General features: G+C 49.9%; 2 protein-coding genes across 9 annotated transcripts in view; one reads left to right on the top strand and one right to left on the bottom strand.

The window, feature by feature from the left end:
• The window catches only part of RNF24 (ring finger protein 24), a 32278-nt gene extending 26895 nt beyond the window's left edge, over positions 1–5383 (top strand). For all 4 annotated transcript variants that reach the window (XM_072862343.1, XM_072862344.1, XM_072862347.1 and 1 more), the window contains 2 exons: positions 2451–2530; positions 3631–5383. In XM_072862343.1, coding sequence (XP_072718444.1) covers positions 2451–2530; positions 3631–3769 — 219 coding nt within the window. In that variant the 3' untranslated portion in view covers positions 3770–5383. The remainder of the gene's footprint in view (positions 1–2450; positions 2531–3630) is intronic.
• A 1746-nt stretch (positions 5384–7129) lies between these two features.
• PANK2 (pantothenate kinase 2) lies at positions 7130–26445 on the bottom strand. 5 transcript variants are annotated; one of them, XR_012042477.1, is made up of 8 exons: positions 26155–26445; positions 16408–16760; positions 15106–15359; positions 13872–14048; positions 13499–13622; positions 10921–11046; positions 9756–10435; positions 7130–7501 (listed from the first exon to the last, which is right to left on the bottom strand). XR_012042477.1 is itself a non-coding variant. In XM_072861509.1 (7 exons), the coding sequence occupies exons 1-7, from the start codon at positions 26342–26344 to the stop codon at positions 10385–10387; spliced, it is 1275 nt and encodes a 424-aa protein (XP_072717610.1). In that variant the 5' UTR covers positions 26345–26445; the 3' UTR covers positions 7130–10384. The 5 variants fall into 5 exon arrangements, 2 of the variants coding, with proteins under 2 accessions (XP_072717610.1, XP_072717611.1); XR_012042476.1 differs by having other exon boundaries at positions 7130–9912; positions 10197–10435; XR_012042478.1 differs by having other exon boundaries at positions 10197–10435.
• Positions 26446–27585: the final 1140 nt, after the last annotated feature.

The following is a 27585-nucleotide window of genomic DNA, read 5'->3' as shown; positions in this document are numbered from 1 at the left end:
GGGAGGCAGATGCAGGCTAGGCTGTGTATAAACAGCGTCCCTTGACGGTTCCGTCCCCTCCAGCCCCGCTCAGCCTCGGCACCCTCAGAGCATGACAATATCCAGCACGTCTCTGCCAGCCGCGTTACTCGGGCAGAGTAAACTCTGCCGGGGTTTAATTGAAATCCAAGATAAACACGCTCCCCGGGCTTCTGCCCCTCGCGCTCCTGGTTTGCAGCTTTGCAGAGAAGAGCTGGCTGGAAGAGGCAGGCAAAGGGGCGTCCGCTTGGACGTATTGGGAATTAAAACCCCTTTTTCCAGCCCCAAAACCATGGGGGTTTCTTCTCGGATTCGGGAGGAGGGCAGAGCCCGCGGCAGCCATAAAGCAAAGCCCCAGCGGACTTCGCATTTCAACTTTGCAGGGGGAATTGCGATGTGGGCACGGCAGTGGCTCCTTGCTGGGTCCCTCTGCGTTAACGAGTTAAGAGGATCTCCGGAGGCTGAAATACGTCTCGGAATAACGATGTTACCCCAGTCCACCTCTGCCTACCTGCCCCTTGAGGCTTAAAACACATTAGTTGTTCTCCGCAGGTTTCCAGGCTGGTTTGGGGCTGAGTGTCCCTATTTACAGACCACTTTTTGTGCTGAAATTGAGCAGGAATCTGCTCGAACTCTCCTTCAAACACGGGCTGGATTTATTTCCCCTAATGAAAACAAAAATGCCCACCCACATCCCCGACCCGAGTCCGCTCGTCTGTTAAATACCAGCTCCATTTGTTTATAAGCCGCTTCTTTTTTTTTAATCCCCCGAGCAGAGCAACAAGAGCCCGACCCACGTTTCATCTTCGCCCTCCACTCCTTGCAGCCGAGGGGTAAATCCCACGGGCAGGAGGGCGGCAGAGGGACGGAGCGGTCCCTGCTGGAGACCCCTATTTCTGATCCGCTCGTGTTAAATTGACTTGCGGCGGGGGTTTTGCCAGCGCACAGACTTAGAAGCACTTCCCGGGGTGAGAAGCTCGTTGCGGGGGGGATTTGGGGATCCCGTGCCAGAGCCGGGAATGGCAGCGATAACCCTCCGTCCTCCTCCTCCATCACCTCTGCTCCCACTTCTCCGCAGCTTTCCCAGCCCAAACGCTTTCAGGGAGGACAAGGGGGCCGTGGAGAAGGGGATAGAGCAGCTCAAGCTCTTCCCTGGGATTCGGGAAAGGCTGGAAAGGATTTTCTCTGGCTCCCTCCAAAATATCCCTTTTTGGGCATTTGGATTTTGGTATTTACAGTAAGCGGTTCTGAAAAGCGGAGCACGGGGGGGATTTTGCAACATCACAGGGCAGCTGCCAGGGCTCGCCTGGAGCCTTGCGGAGGGAAAAGTCCCCGCCGAGCTCTTCAGCCCCGTGTTTCTGGGTTTATTTTTCCTCTTTTTTTCCATCACGCTGCTTCTCCCAGGCTTTCACGGGGCTCAAGATGCGTGTGTTCCTCGGGGACCAGCCCGAGCAGCTACGCCAGCATTTGCTCGCTCAATAAAAAAGTCTCGGACGAGCTTTGGGTGGCTGGGAAGTGTCGACGGGCACCACATTCCCGGGAAAGCCGGGAGCCTCCTGCGGTGCTTGCCAGCCACCTGCCTCATCCCAAGGGCTTTTGGCAGCAGGGCTTCCCCTTGTTTCGGGCTGCCGGAGACTCCCAGGCTGGGAGGGCAGGGGAGGGGGGCTGGGAAAAACAGCCGGGAATATCCCACATCCCCAGGAGTATCCCAAATGGGTCAGGAAAAAACGGCAGCCTGGGGGAAGGAGATTTTGGCTGGGTCTCTTGCTGGCTGGGAGAACAGCCACCAGCCTTGCCATCCCTGGGGCAGAGCTGCACCCTTTGCCTTTTCCTCTTCCCAGAGTTATCCCTGCGGATGCAGCTCGGTCCCAGGCAGCAGCGTGGATCTGTCCCCCTGCACCCTAAAGCCTCCTGGCACGTCAAAACACATCCCAGCCTTGTGGCTGCTGCTCCGGGGGGTTCGGGGTCCCCTCCACCGGGGAAGGGAGAGCCCAGCCCCAGCCTGCGCTCCCCGTGAAGTCTGGGAAGGCTTTAGGGGGGATTTCACCCCTCTGCGATGCAGAAACCTCCCAAATGTTTCTTCTGCAGCACAAGGGGGGGCAAAAAAAAAAGCAGCTTCTTGGTCAAAACAGAGGGTTTCTAGCGAAAGAGGAAGTTGCTTTCCCTTTGGTACAGGGAGGTATTTCTCTCCCCACCCCCAGCGTATCTTCACCGGCATCAGAAGCCAAATTGCCCTTTTTTTTCCCCAACCAAAGGCAGGGGCAAGGTGAGCACCGGGGAGAAGGTGGACACTGGCCGAGGGCATCGCTTAGCGGGAGGGGTTTTTCGGGGGGGAGCATTTCAGCCGGTTCAGAGATGTCCACGGCGTTTTTACATGCAAAAAACGCTTCCCAGGAGCTGACTTCCTCTTCTCCGCCTCTCACGTCTTTCAGATCTGCGCCGTTTGCTTGGAGGAGTTCAAGCCCAAGGACGAGCTGGGGATCTGTCCCTGTAAACATGCCTTCCACAGAAAGTAAGTGGGGGGAACAGGAGAGCGAAGCCGGGGTGCCCGAATCCTGTCTGGCGGCCCGGGCAGGCTCCTGGGGCAAGGTCGGCTGCTGCCGCCGCTCCTCGCCCGGGGTTTCTTCCCACCCCAGTTCCCGGGAAGGAGGGGAATTGCAGGCAAAGCCCCTGATGGAACGGATTTGAGCATTTGGAGCAGCAAAGGTCCAGGCGTGAGCTGGCAAAGCCGCTTCACTTGATATTATATATATATATCTATATATATATACACACACACACACACACTCTTTATATATTCCAAAATATATATGTACATTTGTGTGTGTGTGTGTATATATGCTTACATATCTATTATTTATAAAATATATATACAGAGCCACTGGAACAAGCTCCCCAGGGAAGCGGTCACGGCCTGAAGCCTGTTGATGTTCACGAAGCGTTTGGGCAACGCTCTGGGATACGGGGTTGAACTTGTAGGTTGCCCTGGGCTGAGTCCGGAGTTGGCCTTGATGATCCTCGTGGATCCTTCCCAACTCGGGATAGTCTGTGATTCTATGGAAAATGTGTAGATATAAATTATATATATAGACACACACATGAAAATGTAACACGCTATGAATTTTATATGGATTATATATATATACATTATATCTGTATGATGTATATATCTGATGTGGATATACATTTTTAATATATTTATGAAACACATATACTCATAGATACCTTTTTGTGTATATATGTATTTTGTATATTTTTGTGTATGTGCATACAGTTTTATATCTCTGTTTTATAGATATATATAAACTATATCTAGATAATATATTATATGTACACAAAAATCCGTGTATATACACAAAAATGTCCTAATAAAATATAAAAGCACCTAAACGGCAAATTAAAAATTCGGCAGCAGCAGCAGCAGCGCTCCAGGGAGGGTGGCAACGGATCCGACCTGGCCAGCGGCCCCCGGGCCGTCGCCCGTCACCCACCGGGGGGGCCGGGCTGGCTGCCACCCCTAAGGGGTGCACGAGGCACCAAGTTTGGGGGGGGGGGGGGGGGGAGGTTTGCAGCACCCCTGCGATGACCCCCCCGTGTCTGTGTCCCTCCCAGGTGCCTCATCAAGTGGCTGGAGGTGCGGAAAGTGTGCCCGCTCTGCAACATGCCGGTGCTGCAGCTGGCCCAGCTGCACAGCAAGCAGGACCCCGGCCCCCCCCAGGGCCCCCTCCCCGGCGCGGAGAACATCGTATAGCTCCGCCGCCCCAGGGACTGCCCCGCCGTGGGGGGGGCTCCGCCGCCGGCCCCGGGGACTCGGAGACAACCAAAGCACTACGGCACCAGCACGGCACCGGCATGGAGGGACAGGCGAGGACGCGGGCGGCCGGGCGCGGAGCCCGGAGCACTTTAGGGGGGGACACGTCCCCGCCGGCCGAAGCAGAAGAGCCCCGCACCCCCAAAACCTGCCTCCGCGGAGCCGTGCCGGGATGAAGGGTCTCACACGCGAGCCTGGGCTTGATTCCTCTCCCGGAGCAAGGAGAGGACTCGGGGTCCTCCGCGGGTGCCCCGCACGACATCCTTCTTCCAGCACATCCCTTCTCCAGCACGACGTCCGCCGGGAAGCAGCGTGGGGCACGATGGAGCAGTATCGAGGCGCCCGACAGCCTCCTGCAACGCCACGACGTGCCCCCCATACGCCCCGGTACGCTTCCCAGCCCTGCTGCCCCCCTCACCCCTCCAAAAACCATGCCCAAAATGCAGGGGGGGACCCCGGAGCATCACGGCTGGTCCCTGCCCCGTTGTCCTCTTCGCCGTTATTTCTATGCTTCGCCTAGAAAATCGGGTCTTGCAGCCCAGGCACAGCGACGTCAGGGTTCGTGCCGCCGTTGGGTGCCTCCTCGGCACCCGCTGCTCCTCCGAAAGGGCTAACCGGGGCGGGGAAGCCGGCATCACCCCGGGGAGATGGCAGGGTGGTAGTTGCGTGGGGTCTCGTGGGCTTTGGTCACCCCGCTCACCCTCCCCGGGGGTGCCTGTCCCCCTCCTCGGCGCGATGGGCTACCTCAGCGGGGCCGTGAGTCCCTCCGACGGGCACGATCCTGGCGTAACCGTCAGTGGTGAGAGCCGGGGGCCGATGCCGCCTCCTCAAAACCGCGACGTGGGCTTGCTGGGGTGGGGGGGGGGGGTGGGCAGGCAAAAATCCTGCCCTTTGGGTTCACCCCATCACTTTGAGCCTGGCCCCGGAGGCTTTCTGGGCGAGGGACGCGGGAGCCGGCAGCCTTTTGCCTTGCCAAAACACCCCAACCCCAGCCATCGGCACGTGCAAGAGCTGTTGGGGGGCTGTGCCACCCCCTCGCCTCTCTGACCACCTCACGGGGCAAATTCGGGCACCGTAGCAAACACCCCGGCATCCCCCTCCATCTTTAAAACTGTTATTCCCTTTTTTTTTTTTTTTTTGGGGGGGGGGGGTGTCAGTATTACATGGCGGCGGCTTTCCCGGTCCCCCCCCCGGGTGCAGGGTGGGCACGGGGCTGGGAAAGCTCCGGGTGTCATCCCCCCTCCTGTAAATACTGTGCGACTCCCGAGACTGTTTATGGAGCGTGGAGCTCATAGACGTGTTTGTACACTACAAATTCTGCAGCAGAATATTTTTTAAAACGGTCGCTGGGTTGGTTTTTTTTTGGGGGGGGGGGGGGTTGTTTTGTTTTGGTTTTTTTTTTGTAAGCTATATTTTTGTATATTTAATTGCTATTTTAAAATTCTAATGCATCTTTTTTGCTAATCACACTATTCTTAAGGAAAAACGAGGAAAGAAAAAAAAAACAACAGTTTGCATGTGATTTGACTTGAAATGTAAATAAAAGCAGGTTTTTTGGAAGCGGGGGTGTGTTTGCAGGGGGGAGGTTGCACCTGCGAGACCGCGGCCATGGGAAAAAGGGAGCGTCCCTCGGTGCTCAGCCCTGCGTCACCCCGGGGACGTCCCCAGCGGGGCTGGGACCCGCTGTGCCGCTCCAGCCCCAGCCCCTTCTTGGTTGGGGAGCCTGGAAAAGGGGCTGGGGGGTCCCGTTGTCCCCGTCTCCCTGCAGCGGCAGCATCCCCTGGCCCAGAGCGGAGCTTTGCTCCCAGCCGGTGTCGTTCGGGGCAGTCACTCCGGTGGGGCAGGCTCGCTGCCCAACTCACCCTGGAAATCCCCGGCCGAGGGGAATTTCGCACGTCCTGGGCACGGCGGGAGCTGCCCTGCTCGGGAAAAGGAGGTTTCTCCTCCAAACAACCGTCCCAGCCCCAACGCCGGCCCGCGGGCAGGCAGCGAGGCCCGGCTGGGCTAACGCCATCCTCCCACCGACCACGGGGTTCGGAGATCGGCTGCCAGCCTCCACGCTCCACCTCGAAACCCATCTCCCGCTCGCCTCCTTTCACCCCTGCTCGTCCTCCAGGCTTCCCGAGACGGGTGGAAAAAAAATCCCCTTTTCCTCCTCTCGGGTCCCTCCACCCCACCGCCGCCTGTCGCCATTTGGGTCGCTTCGCTAGGGCCACCCCAGGTCACGATCCCTGCGGAAAGCTGGTGCGGAGGCAGCAGGGCTCCCACCTTGCCCTGTCCCCCTGTCCCTGCCCAGTGCGGAGGGCTGCTGCCCTCTAGTGCTGCCTGCACCCCGAGCTGGGTGCTGGGGACAGGTCCCACCCGGAGATGTCCTGCTTCACCTTCTCCAGAAGGAAACGCAAGGAGCGACCTTCTTGCTGCCCTCCTCGCCGTCTCCTGGACGCTCCGGACAGTCATGGGCACCACGAGCTCGCTGGGTGAAGATTCCCGCTGGCGGGACAAAGCAGCGGAGGGTCTGCCTGAGCCGCAGTCTGTATCTAGCACCAAGACGCACAAAACACAATTATTTTTTTGTTACTCCCACCCCACGGCTCCCGCTCGGGCGAGGTGCCTCGCTTTCGCCTCCAATCCAACCCCCTCATCCCTACGTGAAAGGCCAAAGGGCCTCCAAGGCACTGATCGTCACCTACCACCAGAAGTCTTTCATCGAACCCTAAAATGCTGCGATTTGCCCTGAAACGATGCTAACCCCCCCCTCGCTGGACCTGGCAGTGCTGGGAGCCTGCTGCTGCTAACGAAGCCGGGCGATAGCCCTCAGAAAACCTCCGGCCTTTAAAGCCAAGCTGCAAAACCAAGCTCAGAGCCAACCCCAGCCGTGCACAAATCCTCCTCCCAGGAGCACAGACCCATCCTCGCGCTCGGGTTTTAGTCAAACCTGGTTTAGAAGCCCCTTTTTAGCTCCCCAACCTGGTTAACAGCGTTACCAGCCGGGGGGGACCGAGCACCGAGCAGGGATCCACGCTACCAGTGACAGGCAAACAGTGAATTTTTAATTTTTTTTCTCCCCTCCATTAACGGGCTTTGAAATGCAGCTGATTTCCAGAGCCCAGAACACGCAGGGAGTGAAAAGTGATCAAGGAATTGCTGAGTTATTTTTAATAAGCTAAAAATCAACAGGAAGGACTCATTTACACCCACTTCACCGGCATGTTCTTGATGTTCAGATCAACGTTCCTCCCTCTGCTCCGCCGCTAGGAAGAATGAGACAAAGAAATAAACAAGAGAAGAGTTTCAAGCATATAAAAATAACTGTAATATTTTATTACAAGAAGAAAAAATAAACAATTTACAAAAACCTCACACACAATACATCAGGGACTTTGGTGCTGGACACCAGACTACACAGGATCTACACAAAATCCACAGAGAAAGGAGTTACACGCACAAGCGCGCAGGACGAACACCGGAAAACCCGCGGGACGCTGCTCCCAGGGCCACCAGCCTGGCACCTCCTCCAGCACCTCAGGGCAGGGACTTCTCCTAGACCAGGCTGCAGGGCTGCTCCTCGGCTCCATCGAGGTTTCTCAGCTCTCCGCAGCTTCCCGCTGCCTAACAAAATCACCTCAAGGGGGTTCCTTCCTTCTGTCAGTCTTCAGCTCCCAAAGGCTACTGCTATTAAACAAAAAAATAGCCCTTCTTCTGCGTATTACAAGGATTCAGAGGCGGCTTACGTACCCTCCCCACACCGACGTGGGCTGTATAAAACCCCCGGGACTAATTCAACCTCATCAGCCCAGCCCAGCGCAGCACTGAAGCATCACCCCAGGGAGCTCAGCAGGTCCTGGGCACAAGGACGTTTCAAAAAGCCAACGTGCGTTTCTGTTTCTTTTCCACCAGTCAAACCCCGAGTTTTGGGCTGAGGGTGGGTGAGCTGGCTGAAACGGCAGCCGGTGACATGCGGCACCTTACATTTTACATGGTAGAGAAAGGGTTAAGTCTAGAAAACCTACAATCAGCAATTGGAAAGCGGAGTTGTTTTTAAGACGCCTACTTGGGGTATTGTCTCTTTCATGGGATTTCACAAGAGATGAAGAACAGATGAGGTCTCACATGCAACAGATCCCAAACAGGTTGCGCAGAGAAGCTGCGGATGCCCCGTCCCTGGAAGTGCTCAAGGCCAGGTTGGACGGGGCTCTGAGCAAGCTGGTCTAGTGGAAGGTGTCCCTGCCCGTGGCAGGGGGTTGGACTGCGTGATCTTTAAGGTCCCTTCCAACCCAAACCACGCTATGACTCTGTGTTACCCTGCTCAAACCCCTTACCTCTAAAAGTACGACGTTATACCAAACACAGAGCGGGATGCGACCGAAACCTGCGCTACGCTGCAGGAAAAGCACAAGAATTTTCTTCCGCAGACAGCACGCAGCAAAGATTGCCTTTCACGTGAACACTACTCTCTTTCCCCATTTTATTATTGTTGTCAAATTATGGGATGTGTTCAGGAAGTTCCAGGCCCACGGTTAACTGCAGTTTAGAAAATGCCTTGCTTTATGCCATGTTTGCTGCCTGGAACACCTACCCAGCAGAGCTGACAGGGCAGGCCTTAATACCACACGGGATCTAGTCTAGCAAGGAGTATGTCTTCCAAAGTCGTAGTTTCTCCCCTTTTCAGACCCAAAAGAGAGGCAAGGTCCCACACAATGAACCCAGCGAGCTGCAGAGCACCCTGCAAGTACTCAGATCTCGGACTGCAGCAAGGGGTAGAGCCAGACATGATTTCCTGTGCTGCTACCGCACCTCTACTGCGCGTTACTGCAGCCAAACTGCAAGCTACCAAAGCGGGACGGGCTGTCCAGCGCTGCGCTCAGTCATCCAAACATGCATCGGGATCAGAGCGCTGAAAATCAACTTATCTGAAAAGAAACCACGACTTTAAAAGGTGTGTTCGAGTCAGGATGGCAGCCCTTCCGATGTCCGGGGATAAACCCCGACGAGTATGAAGGGAAGTGATCGGTGCTTGCGTTTCACCGAAGACCGCTTCGCCCCGCTCACGGGAGGACGGCTTCGACGCAGAGCTGCGCTGCCCAGCTGGAAAGCCAGAGCACCGTATTGCAGAGAAGACTCTGAAGTAATATCTCCGTTTAACTGACATCATCAAGGGAAGGTGCTGATGGCTCTTCAGAAAAGCAGCTCTTCCACGCTCCCTGACTGGAGAGCAGTTATACCGAAATAACTGGCGCTAGCAGCACGGCAAAGAGAACACGAACGCTCTTCTCGCTAAAGATCTCGGGCGTTTCCTAATGCAAGATCCAAGCCTGGGAAGAATTTCTGCAAAGAGCAGGGCAAAGCAGAGACACGAGGGAGGAAGGGCAGATTACAAACCGTATGCGGGCTGCTTTTCTTTTTTAAACTGCTGCCCACTATTGGCATCTCTGTTGTTCCGAGAGATCACGTATTCAGTGTGCAGTAAGAAACTTTTTAGAAATTTAAACCCCTTTAGAAATTTTAGGGGTTGCAAACTGCAGCAACCCAGTTCGCAGGCTGTATGCAAGACGGCACGCAGAGAGAAAACAGAGAAGAGTACAGCATGCATACGGGAAGGAGAGGTTTCCCCCGGAAACAACAGTTTAGCAACTAATAAACATAAAATGGAACATTACAGAGAAGATCCCAAGTGTATGGCTGAAAGAAAAAGTAACCTCTTTGGTATAGTTATAGGCAGCCAAGTTTTACAATACAGAAAAAAAACAACCAAACAAAACCCCCCACTACCTCATCTTCACATTTGCTTGTAGCAGATCTCAAGGGCAGAGGCCGACAGACACTCCTAACGCTATGCCAGCACTACAGCGTATCGGCATTGTGGTCCGTATAGAAGCGTTACGGGCTGAAATGGGGATCAACCCGAGACACGGGACTTGCGCCTTACCTTTCGTCTCTAGCGTGCACAGACAAGGATGTGCGGTAACAGGAATAAAGCCTCTCTGCCAGCAGAACGCTGCCTGACAGGCCACGGTACGGGTCAGAGGAGACAGAAGTGGTCCGTACGGTTTTTACATGCCGGGGCTGTGCTGCTGTTCTTTCCCCTTTACAAACAATTTACGACATAATGAGACCGCGATGCCTTTCATTTGCGGAACATAAAACGCTGCAGCTGAACTCTATAAACTGTGAAATGGTTGACATTCAGCACTCAAAGGAATCTTGATGGAGGGAACAGAGCGCAAGTCTTCTATTACGTCACCACCATTAAACAGACGTAGAAGACTACATAAAAAGGGCTATTTGGTGTCAGCGACCAAATGCCCTACAGATAGACAACCGCCGCCTTCGGTCAGCGTATTTGCGGATATACTCCTCCTGAACAAACCTGCGCTGCAACTGAAGATTGATTTCAACTGTTCACAGACAGAAACGCAACAGTCCTCTCCTCCTCTGATGAGGTCACCCACAATTAGTTTTACAGTCAGTGAACAGACGCTTTGAAGCGAAACGCCGGCTTCGTGACCCAGGAAGCGCCCCGACCTCGGAGGTCCAACATACAGAACCTGCGCCGAGTCAGGCTGAATCCAGGAGTTCCAGAAGAGCACCGACTGCACCAAAATAACCCTGAAAAGCAGACAGGAATAGCTATTAAAAACTCAAACACGGGCATGCACCTGACACAAGAGCAATAATATTACACGAACGGGGTACTTTTAACAACTTATAAAGGAGGGCGGAAAGAAATAACTATAGGTAGGTATATTACAAAAATAGATTCTAACTATAATCGCTGTATTGGAAAGCAGAGCTGCACAGAACCATCTATACTGTCAAGAGTCTTAAGAGGAAGTTCACAAGCAAGAGGAAATTGGTATTAAACAATTCTGATATTAGCTACTGGAACAATAGACGTGTTTCTTGTGACCCCGCGCTGGGCATTGCAGTAACTGTGGCTGTAGTAACAAAGCACTGGGAACCTGCTGCAGAGTGGGAACCTGCTGCAGAGTGCGTATCATCAACAGCTACAGACTCCACACGGCTGTTTCCACAGCGTACAAAGCATTTTCCCTTTTTACAGGAGAGAAAATCAATTTTAAAAGTCATTTCACCTCATGTTCCAAGAAAAGTGCTTTCAACTGTCCCTTCGACCAGTAGTCCAAAGCATATGCCAGAAGCCTCATCGAAATTGTATTGATCCGAAGGAAATTGCCAACGAACACCACTCGATTAATGTTCTGCAAGTATTAAGAAAAAAAAAACATGGAACATTAAGGCTAAATTCCATTTTCTGCTCACAATGATGGGGTGTTTTCATCACCTTAGAGTAAGAAGAAAAAAGTTACACTTATAGTGCCTTTCAAAAACACCACACGTAGCTTTTCAAATACATTTGCTGGTGAGACTTGATGAAAAACAACGAGCTGAAAGCAGAGGGAAATCACCAGTCGACACTAAAGCAACGAGATCCAGAGAAGCTGCATCACCCCCAATAGCTGTTCTGGCACCTCAGGAGCGTAACTGCCTTGGTGAGTGGCAATGGGAGCTGCAGAGAGAAGAGTTATAATGCATTTGCAGCTTTCTGAACTTAGAATTTTAAAACTGGAGACAAAAGAGCGGATCTGCAAGCAAGAGACAACACGGAGTCAGCTTGGGGTCTGGCAGCAGCAAGAGATGATTCAAAAGAGCAAGGTGAGATCAGAAAGGGGGCACCGAGATGGTCAGGAACTGCACTGGGAGGGGCCAGAGACTACGCTGGAAGACAAAAAAAAAAAAAGAACTGTACCCAGCACTGGTGAGGCCGCACCTCAAATGCTGTGTTCAGTTTTGGGCCCCTCACTCCAAGAGAGACACTGAGGGGCTGGAGCGTGTCCAGAGAAGGGCAACGGAGCTGGGGAAGGGTCTGGAGCACAAGGCTGATGGGGAGCGGCTGAGGGAGCTGGGGTTGTTCAGCCTGGAGAGAAGGGGGCTGAGGGAAGACCTCATCGCTCTCTACAACTGCCTGGAAGGAGGGTGTAGCAAGGTGGGGGTCGGTCTCTTCTCCCAAGTAACAAGTGATAGGACGAGAGGAAATGGCCTCGAGTTGCGCCAGGATATTAGGAAATTTTACTTCACTGGAAGGGTTGTGAAGCATTGGAAGAGGCTGCCCAGGGAAGTGGTGGAGTCCCCATCCCTGGAAGTATTTAAAAGCCGTGTAAATGTGGTGCTTAGGGACATGGTGTAGTGGTGGACTTGGCAGTGTTAGGTTTACAGTTGGACTCGATGATCTTAAAGGTCCTTTCCAACCTATACAATTCTATGGATTAAGTGACTGCTGAAAGTGTCAGGCAGGATCTGCAGAATGTTATAAACATCCACAGTTCTGTCAGAAAGCAGTACCAGCCAGGTCACGTTAAGACAGGCTCTTTTTTCAGACTCTTCCACACTACCCGGATATCCACAGGTCTAAACTACAGCCTGTCTAGCTTAGGGATTTGAATAGAATGGTTGACTTCTTGCTATGAGATCTTTACACTGGCTAGGCACACTGATCATCAAGTGCCATCTCCTCTCTCTCCCACCAACTCTGGCCTTTGACTCATCATTAAAAAGCTGAATGGCTCTCTACTCTTTATCTGAAAAAGAAAAAAAAAAAAAAAGATTTAGAAACCCATAACCGACACAATTCTGAAAGAAACGAGAAGACCAACCAAGTACTGATATTTTGAATTTAAATCAGACTTCCAGCCAAACTTTTCAATCCCAAAATAGTTCTCTTGAGCCAAGTGATGAATTCTGAAGCTTTCTTTTTCTCCAACTAGAAAACAATTTTCAGTTCCTCCTCTTACTGAGGAATTGGGATCAAGTCCTATCTGCTCCTTCACTCACGTCCTTCTGCGGATTTTCCTTCTGTCCCCACATTCACAAATGCTTTCCCCTAACTGTTCAGCATCCTCTCCACATTCAGCCATGTGCTCTGGAGTGGGGACTCAGCAGATGTATTGTGGGCAAGGCTGTATATAACACGCCTTGCCTAGTTTCAGGAGTAAATGAAGGTAAACAGTAAGCATCTGCCAACAGCAACAGGAGTCTGGAGGATGCTTCACCCCGTTAGCTCATCCCATAGGAACAGGCTCAGAATGGAGCGGAGAGCATGTCTCTGTTCTTTCATAGCCCTGTACAATGCTGCTTGACATGAATGCAACAAGGCAGCACTGTAAAGAAGCTGAAAGCACAAAGATACGGGAACGGCCGTGGAAGTGGTGGGGCCTGACCAAGAAACCGAGAGGAACTCGTAAAAACAACACAGGAAAGGTATCCAGCCTCTACGCCCCTCCACCCACCTTTCCTTCTCTCTCAGCGGTCCCAAGAGCTGTAGTTTATCGCACACCTACCGCTCCTCAAACCACCGCAGAGAAGCTGTTTAACTCCTGGACAAGCAGAGGACCTAATGAGACCAACAGCCAACCCTTAATTCATTCACAGCTCTTCAGTTTACAGCACAATGATCTGGCTCAAACTACACAGATGAGCAAGGACAAAATTTACAGAAGAATCCAAAATGTGCGGATTACACCTTACTGAATATCCACAAAGACGAGTACAAACACGCATCTACCGAAGCGTATGCAGGGAAAGAGATACTGGGTGACAGCAGCACACAAGTGATGCTTTAGACAGGAAGCAATGAAACAGATTTCCCCTTAATACCTCGTTCAGTGCACACATCCGTGCTATGGAGCCAATGTTATTAGTGATGGTTATTAAAGTAGCCTTCGCGAGGTCCTCTTTGCTGACAGATTCCCGCTTCTCCTTGCTCATCATGTTTCCAAAGCTGTAAAGACAGTTTTCAGGTTAAAGGTCCATTCGCATCAGAATTCCAGGAGAAAATGGGAACTGCTAATTTAACCAAAGTGATTCATCTTGAAGTATCTCTTTCTAACTTTAAAAAGCGTTGCTATCAGTAATCTAGATCTGGTAAAGCAGAACAGCAGAAGAAACGGGAGCTCTCCTCAGAGACGTAAATCCAGTTTTTCATCCATGCAGAATCTCCCATGAAAATAAAAATCAGCCAAGTCATTACCTGGACGCTACAGCCCAGCCTGGCAATCCGAATCGCTCATAGTCTCCTCCGTAAATGTCCCGCACTAGTTTGTCCACTTTGGTGCTGTCTCCATGGGACGCCATCTCCAGGGCCTCTTCAAAGGTGGAGCAACCGGTAAGAAGGCAGCAGAGGCCAAAAAAGGTTCCCCCTCCAAGGCTGCAACATAAAGAAAATGAGTCACCTGCCTTGCTTCTAAAGAGACAGAGAAAGAAAATGGCTCATTCCACTGACAGCTCAGATTACTCAGGCACGCATGAGTTAGCTCAGGTTGCCTCATTCCTTCAGCTGCTTCTCTTTTCAGTGAGAGCAATCTTGGAAGAGCAGCAGTTTTCTTTAAATCTGTTACTTTCAAATAACTTACAGCCTGTAAGGAATCCCCATGCCCTCACAGCCTTCTGCAGAGGGCATGTTTCTACATGAGAAATTAATTTTCTTTTTTTTTTTTTTTTTTTTTTTTTTTTTTACAATATCCACCTTCTTCCCAGCACTCAGAGAAGTCAGTCTTAAAATAAATATTAGTCCTGAGGGATAACTGGAGTATCAGGGCACAGCTATTCAAAACTTAGGGGAAAAAAAATATGTTCTGTTGACTTTACTGTACACACATGCCAATAATGATGTATAATAAGAGTAAGAACTGTGCTCTGGGTTCTTTTTTATTATTATTGCTAACTTTCAGGAAATTCAGGAAAGCTTAAAGCCACAGAGCTCTTTGGCTTTGCCTGGCAACAAGAGCCACATCTTCAAGAAGGGTAGCTGCAGCAGTGTGCAACTGTCTGGGGAGTTACTGCTGTGCCAGCATCCCTTCCACCAAAACAAGGTAACTTTTGCAAGTCAGGATGCAAATCTCTACTGCTAGGATCAAAGCTAACAGTTGTTAACCTGATCATTATATTTGGGATAATCCCCAACTATGGGATCTCTCCAATGGCAAATAAATTTTAGAAACTGTTTTTTTCAGTTGCCCTGCTGTAGGAATTAAAGAGACTGGTTGCAGTAAGGAAAGCAAAACATGAAATTCAGGTTCTCTCTTCCAGGAGGGATCTTTGTTGGCAGAGATGAGGGGCTACAGTAGAAGCAGGAGCTTAGTCATTCAACTCACCACCTTTAATGCAGCCTGTCCCTGAAAATGTCATCTACAATGCAGAATTTCACCTACAATTCCAGATTCTAAAACAAAACTCAAAGTTAATTTACCCCTCACAGCACTCACCTGGTGCCCGTTACCCGTTTATAGTTTTCTTTTGAATACACAGCCAAAATGCTGACCCCTGAGCCAATGTTCACCAGAAGGAGAGGATACGGATTCTCCAAGTTGAATGGGAGCTTCTGACATCTTTCAGCATCCGTCGGGTTTTCAAAATAGTAGCACTCTGAATGTCCATTGAATCCAACTGAATCAATGTACAAAACTCCTTTAATAAGGCAATCGAGTTCATCTAGCTTACAAAGCTGAAGGTCACCCACCTGGTGGGAAGAAAAAAAGAAAGAAGAATATTCAAGAAGTAGCTAAGGATCTCAAGTATTTATGCTCAGGGCTAGAAAAACGCGTTCCCTGCCAGCTCAATCCAGCTATCTCCATTACTCTCTGTGGTGGCTGAGAGAGAAGTACAGATCACAGGAGGGCTCCATCTCTCTCCACGCACACGGACTGCTAACTACCCTGGCCCTAAAGTGTGCAGACGTGGAAGAGGGGGGAAACGAACAACTGGATCCACAGATGGATGCCAAGAGAATCCCATCAACTTCCATGGGCCTGATTTAGGCCCTGACTGAGGCATTAGCATGAAAGATAGAAAAATGAGAAGGGACTTAACTGGTGGACCAAAAAAAAAAAAAAAAAAAACCAAACCCCAGCAAAAAAACCACCCAGAAAACAGAAGAAGTTATTAAATTGTTTTCCCCTCATGTCACTGCCTTGACTGCACAAAAAGCCTCTTTATTTGGTGCATTTTTTCAAGCCCTGGTTAAACGAAGTATTTATCACACGTTTTTCACCTATGAACAAGACTCAAACTTACAACGAAGCCACATGATGATGTCAAACCCCAACTGCTAACCTCCTTTCAGTCAATTTACCACCAAATCTGACTGAACCTCAATCAGCTCACTCACATGTGTGTTAGAAATGAAACCACATGAGCAAAGGAACAATAAAACAAGTATTAAGCACATGAAAGATAGCAGTGAGAAAAAAACCACAAGACTGAGATCAGCATCATCAAGAGATTAGTAACACAAAGTCTTTTAAGAGCACACGCTGTGGCAGCTAGTGAATAATTTCAGAGTTATGGGAACGTGACATGCACTTTCAGGAAAGAAAATATCCTAATTTGGAGATGCAAACTTGACTCCACATGCTGTTTCCTGAACCAAGTTTAATTAGAGTTAGGTACGCTCTTCCAAAGCTAAGATTTAGAGAAGTTTTAGAGTCTGCAGAGAAAGTTTTCTAGTTTTAAGCTTTAGAAAAATTTCACTACCAGATCCTAATTGTATAGAAGCCAAAAATGCATACTGTGCGAAAGTCCTGCTCAAATTTGTACGCTCCACCTCCCGTGGCACATAAGGTAGTATGGAGGCTTGAGAAGTGTTTTTCGCTTCCCATTTGAATAAAAGCAGGCATGTCATGAGTAGGAAAGCGTATAAAGTGCAGATTGCCTTTACGTCCACACAGGGTAAGGTCCTTTAGTTCAAGGTGCACATCCCGAATGCCTGTAGATCCGTAGGCTACATTTGATGTCAGGTATTTGCGGATGCTTTTGAGATTTTCCACTTCTTCCTCCTCCTCTTCAGCAGTGATGTCCTTTGGTTCAAAATAAACAAGTTTGACCAAGGTCCCTCCAATATCCAAGCCAAACCAAGGAAAGACTAGAGAGGAGCAAAAAGAAGAGAAACAGGGTTTGATACTGTCAGACCACCAGCAAAATACTTATAAACTGAATTAATTCATGCTCTCTAGGGACTCAGAAATGCAGGCCCATTGGATCTGTTCATTTCTAAAGTGGAAAACACAAGAAAAAACGTTAGCAGCCTGGTCTGTCTTTCAGAAGCGTGGCCGAGACTCCTCTGTACATGGACTTAACTCCTGTTTTGAGATACCTCCTGTTCGGGAGCTCCCAAAACCTGATATGCAATCCTCAAAATACTAACGCCACCACTGCACACAGCGCAGGTCTCACAGTATCTGCACACCCGCTAGATACCACTGCAATTTTAATCCCTAGCTATTTCTTTTATAAAGTTCTGATCCAGAGCCAGAGCCAAGGATAATACCAGTGCTTTTACATCAAAGGGATGTACAAACGTTAACTAATTACAACACATAACTGAGGTAGACAAGTAATCTAAGATGCCCCAGGGAGACAAAAACAAATGTCTAATTGGATTATTTTATTAGTCAAATTCCCCCATGGTACAAAATATGCATTAGTGTCAGGCCCAGCAACATTTACAGCTGTATTAGATAATGAGCTTCTTGGAAAAGATCAAGAGAAAACCCTGATCAGATGAAATCTGCGATTAGAGCCGAGAACTGGAACAGATTAATATTACTATTAATGAGCTAAAGGATAGGCTAGAGCTAACAAGATACACAGGCTCCAGAGCAAAGAGAAAAATGTAGCCACATGTTATGGCTTATGGCAGCAGGATTAAACGCTTACTGTTTTTTCCAAAAGAAAAAAGGGAATGTTTAGAAAATAAACCTGAATGTAGCATAGATGTTACTAACATTCCTCTGGAAAGAAGGATCTCAGGTTTTAGTAAAATTCTTACATATCAGAGACAGGCATGATAACATGCTACTGTTATTTTTGCAAAATATGTTTGCTTATCTGCAGACTGATAAGCGTGGAACACGAAGAAGCCCTCGTTCCTACCGCCATTTGAAAGAGGGCATCCCTCCAGTTAAGCTCAGGGAAGCAGCAGCCTTCCCCAGAACGCAGAATTGCCCAAGCGGGAGCACGTTCCCTGTCCCCCCGTCCCAGCAGCGCAGGAGGTGCACGCCGAGGCCCCGCCACTCGAGCTGCAGGGAGCAACACCCACATACCCAGAGGCGGCACTGAAGAAAGCTGAACAGCAAAGAAAACAACCGGGGGGCAGGACGGGAACTCGCTCCCAGGCCAAACCATCTTTGAAAAGCCACAAACCCGACCGGCAAGCATATATTTGAAGACGATGTATTCCTCCTCAGCGGGTTGACTTGGTTGCTGTAGGAGTGGAGGTAAGACAGGCCCTTTCAGAGCACCACAGTTCCCCAGGAGCTGCTGGAGCCACCAGCTACCCACATTCATTTTAAACCACCAAGTTATTTTTATATATTTACATAGAGGCCATCCCCAACCATCACCAAAAGAAACCTTGAAAGAAGATGCAAGCTCTATTTTTAGGAGGCACATCCAAATCTCAATCATCCTCTATTTCTAATGCATTTACTTCAAACAAGACAGACATAAAAATAACTGTTCATGAATGAGAGAGAGAGAGAAATCTGAATCACGGCCCAATGGAGGGAGAAAGCAGGAGCAATTCAAGTACTTTGGACAATTTCTCATTCTGCACTCCTTAAATGAATTTCAGGATTGCAAACTCCCATCAGCATTTCAGGATAGAAAGTCTACCAACTGCTTTAGTTGGAGAAAAGTTTAGCGTATGTATCCTATTTCAAGACTCCCTCAAGAAAACCTTACTATAGCTAAATTAAACAGTTAAGTTACTTCTCAAAAGAGGAACACAGGCTGCCTGGGCCTCATTGTGCAATGTGAGGAGAACCATATTCCTGGGGACACCAGACCAGGAGGAGCACCCTCATGGGAAGGGGAGTCCAAGACCCCAGAGTATAAGTGAAGGGAAAGGCAGGACAAACTCCAGGATTTCTGTACCCCCGAAAGAAAGGGCCTTGTCGTGGAGGAGTGCAGCAACAGCAGCTGAGCTGCTCTATCTTCCACCGCTGGCAAACAGAAGTCAGAGACCACAACCACTCCAACGGGGAGATGGACACTCTACTTCTGCATGGCAGGCATCAGGACAGCAAACAAAACCCACCAAGCGTCTGCTTGCTTCACTCGCCTGCTCCTCCTGACACCTTAAGCCTAAAAACCTGTACACAGGCCTACCTGATGTCATATTAAAGCCATCTCCAATATGGCATATACATCCACAAGTCAGCAGTCCCCATATTAATGGCAGAACAGGATCCCCTCAAAGTATTTTGTCTTTCCTTGAATCAAAGTCCTAGATTTATCAATCAACTACTACAGAAAAATGCTTTGAACAAGGATCATGCCCTGCTATTGAGAGAAGCCAGCAATAAAAATACCATCAGCGTCACACAGGTAAAAATAGGGCACTGGCAGCCAAACCAGAGCCTTCTGCTGCTGCTCCAGTCCCTCCAGTGACTGGAACCGGTAAACACCGCTCTGTTCAAATACCCAGTTCATGTATATGATCACTAAAACCAGTTTCCCCATGTTCGCTGTGCTTTTCAATACTGCTTAAACTCTGTTGGAAAACTAACAAGCTCTATGCAAAAAAAAAAAAGAACAGGAAGAGGCTTCTCATGTCACTCAGCCAAGTCCTCTCCTGTCTGTTGTGGTCACAGACATCCCGGATTCTCTTTCCACAGATTTCCCACTCCTAAAAGCACTCGGCTGGTTTGTCGTCTCTGCTCTGACAAATGGATTGGTTCCAGAAACCTCCTGTCCTGGTGCCGGGAAGCCTCCTTTGACTTCTGGAATATATTTGTTCCTGTCAGGACCTGCAATTTTTTTTCTGCATTATGAAGCCTGCACTTTTTTTTTTTTTTTTTCCAAAAAAGCATCCCCACCCTTGTATTTAGAGACAGCAATCCTATCCCCAACCTCACTTTGGCAGGCTACGCAAGGGTAAAAAGAGGGAGAAAGCAGAGGATGGGGTCTCGGAGATGCCCTCATTGGGGTTCAGCAGAAAAGCATCCAAAACCTAAGGCACAGTGCTCTGCTGGATCCACCTAACTAAAAACGCCATACGGGCTGCTCCACCACAAGCTAATGGGCTTCCACCTCAGAGCAGACACTCAGCTGGTAGTAGATGCATTTGTTCAGTAGAGTAACACTAGTTCATTTTAAAGTCGGTTGTGAAGTTCACACACCAAACTCCTACACTCAGGGACACAAACCTTCCAGATTGTAGGGCAGGAGAATCACCAACTCGGTCCATCAGTTTATGAAGCTTTCCTAGTCACCAAAAAAAGGTAGCAGCTCCTTAGAAACTTCATCCCAGCTCATTCTCAGTGCCCTCAAGACCTTCAGTTTTTTAATATACATAAATTTACTTTTGATTCAGGTGTTGTTATAGTTGCCACTGAGCTAGCAGAACATCAAGCGTGGGGTTAAAGCACGACAGTTATCCACTGTCTGGCACACCAGAAGACATGGCTAACGGGGAAACAGGAATGATGCCTGCAGAGCTTGGTGTAAAGTGCGGTCAGGTTGGGGCCAGGGCTTACTAGTCTTCACTCAGCACTGGCCCCGCTGAATCCCAGCTGGCCCCAAAAAGAGCATCCAACCTCCCGTGCAGGGACACGGCCTCAGACCAGAGCTGGCTCCACACATCCATGCAGCACCAGCTGCAGAAAGCCTCTGCACGGAGCAGCTGGTGTTCTCCATCTGCCAACAGCTCGGCTTCAGTAAGTCACCAGGGATAAATTCTAAAAGATAGCCTGTTAAGGTAATTAACTTAAACCAAATTATTCTTAATTATGGATCTCTCATTATATACATCCCAGCCACAGGTTAAGAATCCAAGGAAGAAGTCTGCTAGCTCAAAATTAAGTACTTCTTTACCGTATCGTAAAGGATTTTCTATGCAGTAAAACCCGCACAGAGCACTCAATCTGAGGCAGGGACAAAACTTCCCCTATAAACCCATTTTGGTAGGAAAGTGGTGTGGCACACAAACAAGAGGAAGACATTATTTCAACGACATGGAGAACCATTTTTTTTTTTCCCCTTACACTCACAGGAAGTCAGCCAACACAAACACGCAGGGCAGCAACAGCTCTTCCATATCTGAGAACTAGAAAAATCCATGCCTTCAAATGGAAGAAGGAGGAAGCTCTCTTGGATGAACGCCATCACCATCTGCTACCGAGATTTCTCTTAAAACACTGATTTCTCCCAGCATCTACAGTGCAGTTGAAAGGCATCCAAAGACCTCTCCCTTGTAAGCCTCTACAGCGTTTTTTCCAAGAGAGCTGCTACAGAAGATGGCAGATCTAGAGCAGCATGAGCACTAGTGGTATCCAGGAGCCTTTGGGCAGCCCGGAGGCTGATTTTTCTCAGTCAGAAGGTTCTGCTGAAAAAACCTGCACAAGAAGATGCCAGCTTTAATGGCCGAGGCAGAAAATGCAAACACTGCCTCTCCTCACCACTTCCCCGCTGCTACTTGGAGCCCTCTGTGCTGGGAAAGAGCCTCACACGTCTCTCCTTTACGAGTGCTTACCAGAAGGACAGGGAGGATGAGAAACCCGTAGGCAGAGCACGGGAAGAGCATCGTGGTGCAAACCTCTGGACTCTCCTCCTGCCCAGCACCTTCCGGGAAGTGTTTCGTCTCTCCCTGGGTATTTGGGCATTTACAAGAAAGGCAGGAAATCCTCTTCTCAAAGCCAGAACTGTTCTCCCTTCAAAACGTTCTACAGTCTTTTCCTTAACGAAACTCTCTACATTACTTTGTTAGCACAGTGACAGCCCGCTAACCCCGCTCTCAAACGCTGCATAGGACAAAAAAAAAAAATCCAACGGTGTTCAGCATGAAAAGTAGCAAGGGTACAAAGAAGGTGACTTAAGGAACTGGCAAGATTGTGGCACCACTCGGCAGATCAGGCACACGACGAGCCTTATTTTCATTTGCTTCCCTAATGCAACATACTGCAACAGCAGCTATAAAGCATCCTTAAAGCCAATTTTTCTCCAAGAAAAAAATTCTTCATCTTTTAGCCTGAGGAAGTATTGTTTTCCCTTAGCACAGACAATACACTTTTAAAAAGCAGCTCTATACATACATTTTCATACACACAATTTACATACAGCTCTTTGTCTTAAAAATAAACCTTCTTCTAACAGGCAGATCTATGGATACGCAACAACAAACAAAAGGACAGTCTGCAAACAAAGTTAAGGGCTTACAGCTAGCACTAAGTAACCTCACACACAGCAAAGCTCAAGGAGACTGAGTTCCCACAGCGAGAGCGGCCACCCTCCCTTCATCTTCAAATCCCTTTTAGAGTTAGGCTGTTAGCTCTCTGGGGCCAGAAAAATATAATGCCTTTATTTGTTATGTAAATTACTTTATAAAACTGGAGACTATATAAATCAAAAAAAAACCTCAACAGACTTATTTTGAAAGCTGCAGAAGTGTCGAGATGAAAGAGGAGATATTAAAGATCTCCATGGCGGATTTTCTTCATACGACAAGCGGCTCGAGTTGTATTTCAGACTGATCATGAAGTTATGAGCCAATCTACCCGAAGGTAAAAAGATTAGCCTGCGGAGGAGCAACGAAGACTGACGACTTAGTTGAGCGTACGACAGCATCTCTATGCGTACTCTAAAATATTCAACATTATATTTTAATAGCGTTATACCGTGATGGAAATTTTACAGCTGGGGAAAAAAATTATTAATCAGCATTTAATATAAAGTGACACTAAGTCTACATATCCTCCCATCTCTAAAAATAGGCTCTGCTAGGAATTCACATTTCATACACAATTCCAGAACATAACAAGGTATTTAAAAATCAAAGCTTAAATTTTGTACTGCAAAGGAGCTGCCAAAACAGTATTTTATTTGTACCTCTGCTTGCATACTGTGTACACTGAGGATTTAAAGCAATGTGCACATTATTATGTCTTTGCATTATTCTGACAGAAGATACTAAAACTTTAAAAACAAAAAGGTATCAGTTGAAAGAACTACAGAATCGATGAGGACACGCTTTTTAATTTTTTTTTTAAACCACACATGCATACATTTTTAGAAACAATTTGCGGGATGCTCTTCTTGACATTTTGGGTATAGGCTTTCTTTTGGAATTCACGAATGCTCTGCCATACAAACACACTTTACGCAGCTTACTTCCCCTCCCCTTTTGTCAAACAGTAAAACGTTATGGACAATGCCTGCCAAAAGCATCGGAACAGGCTATTTTTTTCAGAGAACGGACAAACAGGCTACAGAAAGGAGAAGCATACTTTGTTACCCAGGGAAAGAACCAAAACTCACCTCTGTCAAGGAAACCAGGTTCTCAGGGAGGAGCAGAAGAGTGGTGCAGCAGCACAGGAGAGCCAGGAGAGAGGGGGAAGGGGAAAGGGGGGAAGCTGGTGAACTGAATCGATGACCTATTTCTCTTATTGTAAGGAAGATTCATTACAGTAAAATATTCCCCTGCTCATTATGATCTGGTCATCATCAGTTTTATGCCTGGCACTTGCACCTACCCACAGGTGGGATTTGGTATCCCACAGTTATGTTAAAGTAAATGTAAATGCGAATATCCTCTTTACTCATCTGGGGTATTTCCAGTCCAGTTTTTAGTGTAGGTTTCAATAATGATAATTCATTACCAGAAAGGAATTCTTCTGAATTGCCTCTGGAGCTGATAAAGCTTTTTCTATATTATCATTTCTGCCTGTACGAATAACCCTGTCAAGCTCCCCTTCACACCCCACCAACATAATACTCCAAAGCAGCTAGGAACTTCAACAAATCTCTGCTTCACAACATTGTCATGGGTACTGTTTGCTCCCTTCCGAGAGCAACTCGTCCTTGACTTCTCCTCCTTTTACCCGTGGCATACTGAAAATCACGGCGTCTGCGATAAAGCTCTTTAGTTCCTATGAAACGCACCAAGAAACCAAATAGCCTGAGGTGCACAAAGGCATGCAGCTCGGACGTCAGCTGTACTGTTGCAGGTCAGGTTATTTCAGATATATCCAATCTAATTCCCCTCGGTCTCAGACCTTCCCTGATCTCTGCAGTGAAACAGTCCTCACTGCACACTGCTGGTACAGACGGATGACTACGGAGGAAGAAAGATCACGAGCTTGAACCGCAGGCTGCTGAAATCCTTTCATTCCTGGGGAAGCAGGGCTCATCTGCCAGGGCATCTGCCAGCACAGGCAGCAAGACAAGCCTCAAGGTCACTGAGCTTGTTTGCCACATACCAGCAGCAGACAAGTGGAAGCTAAAGTAGGACATTTTTGATCAGATGCCCATTAAGCAGTTTGCTTTCATTTAGGCTTGCCTGAATCTTCCTTAAGACAGGATCGAGCATTTTAACTTCAAAACGTAATTTACTCTGACATCAGACGTTGTCCCTATTAAGGGATGTACTTGCTCCAGCACACTTCTCATCCAATTACCACAAAAATCATTTAGGAAACACAGGCTACATTGTAATCCCGAATCACACTACGCTGACCTTCCGGACTGGATTCAAATCCTGTCGTGGAAGCTGCCAGAACACCTGTTTTCCTGAAAGTATCCCACGCCAGTCTCTGCATTTAACTTTACCGCAACAAACCAGAGCCTCAACGGCCAACTCAATCTACATTTTCCACAGAAGACACAGAAACTGCCCCCAAGCAAGGCAGAAGAGAATAAACCCCTAATGCACAGCTCCACCTAAGTCCACCCTAATTTTTAACGAGAGACCTCCTTCATTTCCCTACAGATGACCGCAACCTATTAACTAGCATGTCTCTAATTAACAACCCCACAGCTCCCATGGGTAGGTTTTGCTGTGATTTCCTTAGAACAACAGCCACACAAGCGGATTTTCACATACCAAGTTGGTTGTGCTGCATCTAAATCGCAAGGACGCTCACCACTGCTAGTGCCAGTACACCCCTCTACTAAATTTCTCTTTCACTCTACTAATTCTCAGGTAAGCAGAAAACCCTACAATTACTTTAGTTATTTAACATTAACTTTACAATCATTTCCCAGTGCAGGATTGCTCCTGTCATCTCGCACGATCTGGAAATGAAAGGAAGGGAGAGGTGAAGGCAACACAGGTTAGCACAGCCACGCTGACGCTACATTAGCATTGCTGAGCTGCACTCGCCTGAAATCAGTAACGCAAGCAGCATCCAATTCAGCAAATGTCTTTGCAGGTATTTTGAGATATAATTCCTACTTTTCACACTGAGACAGGGCAAAAGAGAAGCTTCCTTTTTTTCCAGCAACCAAAAAAAGAGAAAGAACACTATTTAGAACTTTACATTAATACGGTAACAATAACGTCTCAGCACTGCCAGCCAACAGACCAAGTCTTGCCACAAGATGCAGGGCAATGTTGATTCCTGTTTTCAGCCTGGACTCATTTGCTGGCATCCTTTTAATAGCTGCACAGGTAATGGGGAACTACATTGACACTATTTCCTTTTCAGGGTATGGCAATTTCCTTCCAAGAGGAAGGACTCCAGCGCAAGTAAAGAAATCCTCACTCAGCTCCACTTCAAACATGGCTGAAGTCAGCCACCAGCCACAGCCACCTGCACGGCAGCTCCTGCTGCTGCCAAAATGAAGGCTGCCATCCATTTTGCACCTCGCTTCCCAGACGGCTTCCGATACGGCGTTTAAAAACATGGTTCAGGGATGTTTTTTCCCTTGCAAAGGTCTGTGCCCAGCCCCTGCCAAACCTGCGGGGCTCTCCTCTCCCCAAATTTACACCATTCTCTTTGGTCTCCATTGCTTTTCTTCCACTAGTGACTAGTCCAGCCCTACAGCCTTCACCCCCTGGCTCTGGCTGCACACCCTGATTGTCCTTCTGGCTCCTCTCCCTCATCCTCTGCGTCCTTACCAGTGACCTTCCCCCTCCCCCTCTGGTCCAAGGTCCCCGACTCGGGCACCTCAGCACCCACCACAGCCCCGACCTCTGCGTCCTGCCCCCCAGCCCAGGCGCCGTCCCACCCTCCATCTCCCACAGCTCCCGTAGCAGGGCTTGTCCCCAGCCCGCTGAGCCCGTGTCGCTGTCCCCAAACGGGCCGTGCTGGGCCCTCGTCATCCCCCCACCCCTCCCCATTAAGGAGCCCCTTTCCCCCAGCCCCACCCCACCGTCCTGACCCGGCCCCCTCCCGGCCCCACCCATCATAGCCCCACCCACTATGGCTCATTAGCATAAGCCCCGCCCCTTCCCCGCGGCCACCCTTTAAACTCCTCCCACAGCCCCGCCCCAGGCCCCGCCGGCCGCGCCCCCCACCCCACCCCCCCGCCGCACTCACGCGGGCGGTTCTTGCGGACCGAGTCCCGGCGCTGGCGGCTGACGGAGCCGCCCCGTTCGCGGGGCTGCGGCCCCGCCGCGCTGTCAACGCCCGCCGCGCCGCTGCTCCGCCGCCGCGGGGGTCCGGCATCCGGCGTCCCCCGCCGCCGCGGCTTCTCCTCCGCGCCGCCGCCGTTGCGCAGCGGCTCCATCCGCAGCGCGGCCCGGCCCCATGGGCCGCCCGCCCCGCCGCGCCGCGCCGCGCTCCTCACAGCCGCCACCGCCGCAGCCACCGCCTCCAGCGCGCCTGCGCCAAACGGCCCCCCGCGCGGCGCGCGCGCCCCCGGCCCCGGGGGGGCGGGATAGGCCGTTAGGTGGCCCCCAATCCGCGCCCTCCGCCGGACGGAGCGACAGGCGGCTTCGCCAATGGGAGACACGGATTGGACGGCAGCGGGGCTCCAGGCCCTCCCCCCCCGCGCTCGGCCGCGGATAGTGACAAGCGCGGCTACCCAATCGAATGCGCGAGCTCGGTACGGGGCGGGGCTTAAGGCGCCCGCGGAGCGGGTCGGTATGCGGCAGCGTCGGCCTATGGGTTTCCTTTGGAAAGAGAATGACACGACAGCTGCCCAATGACGCGAGGCGGCTGCCCGGTCGGGGCGGGAGAAGGCAGGCAGAACTGACAGGCCGGGTCACTATGGCAACGCAGAAAGGGGCTGAAAGGAAGACCGCAGTAGGCCCAGTTGGAGTGGGCCGCGCGGGGGGGGGCTGCTTTGCATGCGATTTGCATATGCAGATAGCGAGGCCTCCTTCATCCCCTCCCTGCGGCTCCCCGGCCCCCGACCATGTCGGGCCTGCGCCCCACGGCCACGGCCCTCCCTCGGTGGCAGGGCCGGGCCGGGCCGGGGCCTAGGCCTGCTGGTTCCCTTCCTCCAGCTCCTCCTTCGCTAGCTGTCTCCGGGAGGCTCAAGGCGGTCGCTCTGTCCCAAAGGCACGCTTGAAGGGAGGCTGCTCTCTGGACCACAAACACAACACTGCCATAAAGTGCAATGGAATCGGGTGTTTCTAAGCTCAACACACGCTGGAGCACAGCTAGGAGGGATATCCCTTGCATAGGAGAGCTCAGGTGTTCCTATGACAGGGGAAGAGGCAGATGGGCAGCAGAAAGAAGTCCTGTTCCCCTTCACAAGGCCTCAGAGATTCAGCTGGATTCAAACTTCGTCTTCCAGTGAGGGCAGATGAAAATACTCGAGTTCTCCAAAGATCTTGCAAGCTCAGTAGAAAGGACGGACACAATAAAATGGGAACGAAGCCAGGAGGTTTAGGAGAGACAGAAAGAAACAAGGGTCGAGGATAGTCAGACCCAATCTTCGGCTCCCCTGTAAATCACAACATAATTTAAGTGCTGATGCATCCTGTTCTTTAAACTCTGACCCTATGTTTACCAATGCTGAGC

Source organism: Ciconia boyciana, chromosome 5 (assembly GCF_034638445.1).
Source record: "Ciconia boyciana chromosome 5, ASM3463844v1, whole genome shotgun sequence".
NCBI lineage: Eukaryota > Metazoa > Chordata > Aves > Ciconiiformes > Ciconiidae > Ciconia > Ciconia boyciana.
Note: the sequence above shows the minus strand (reverse complement) of the source record. Positions and strands in the feature narration are given on the sequence as shown.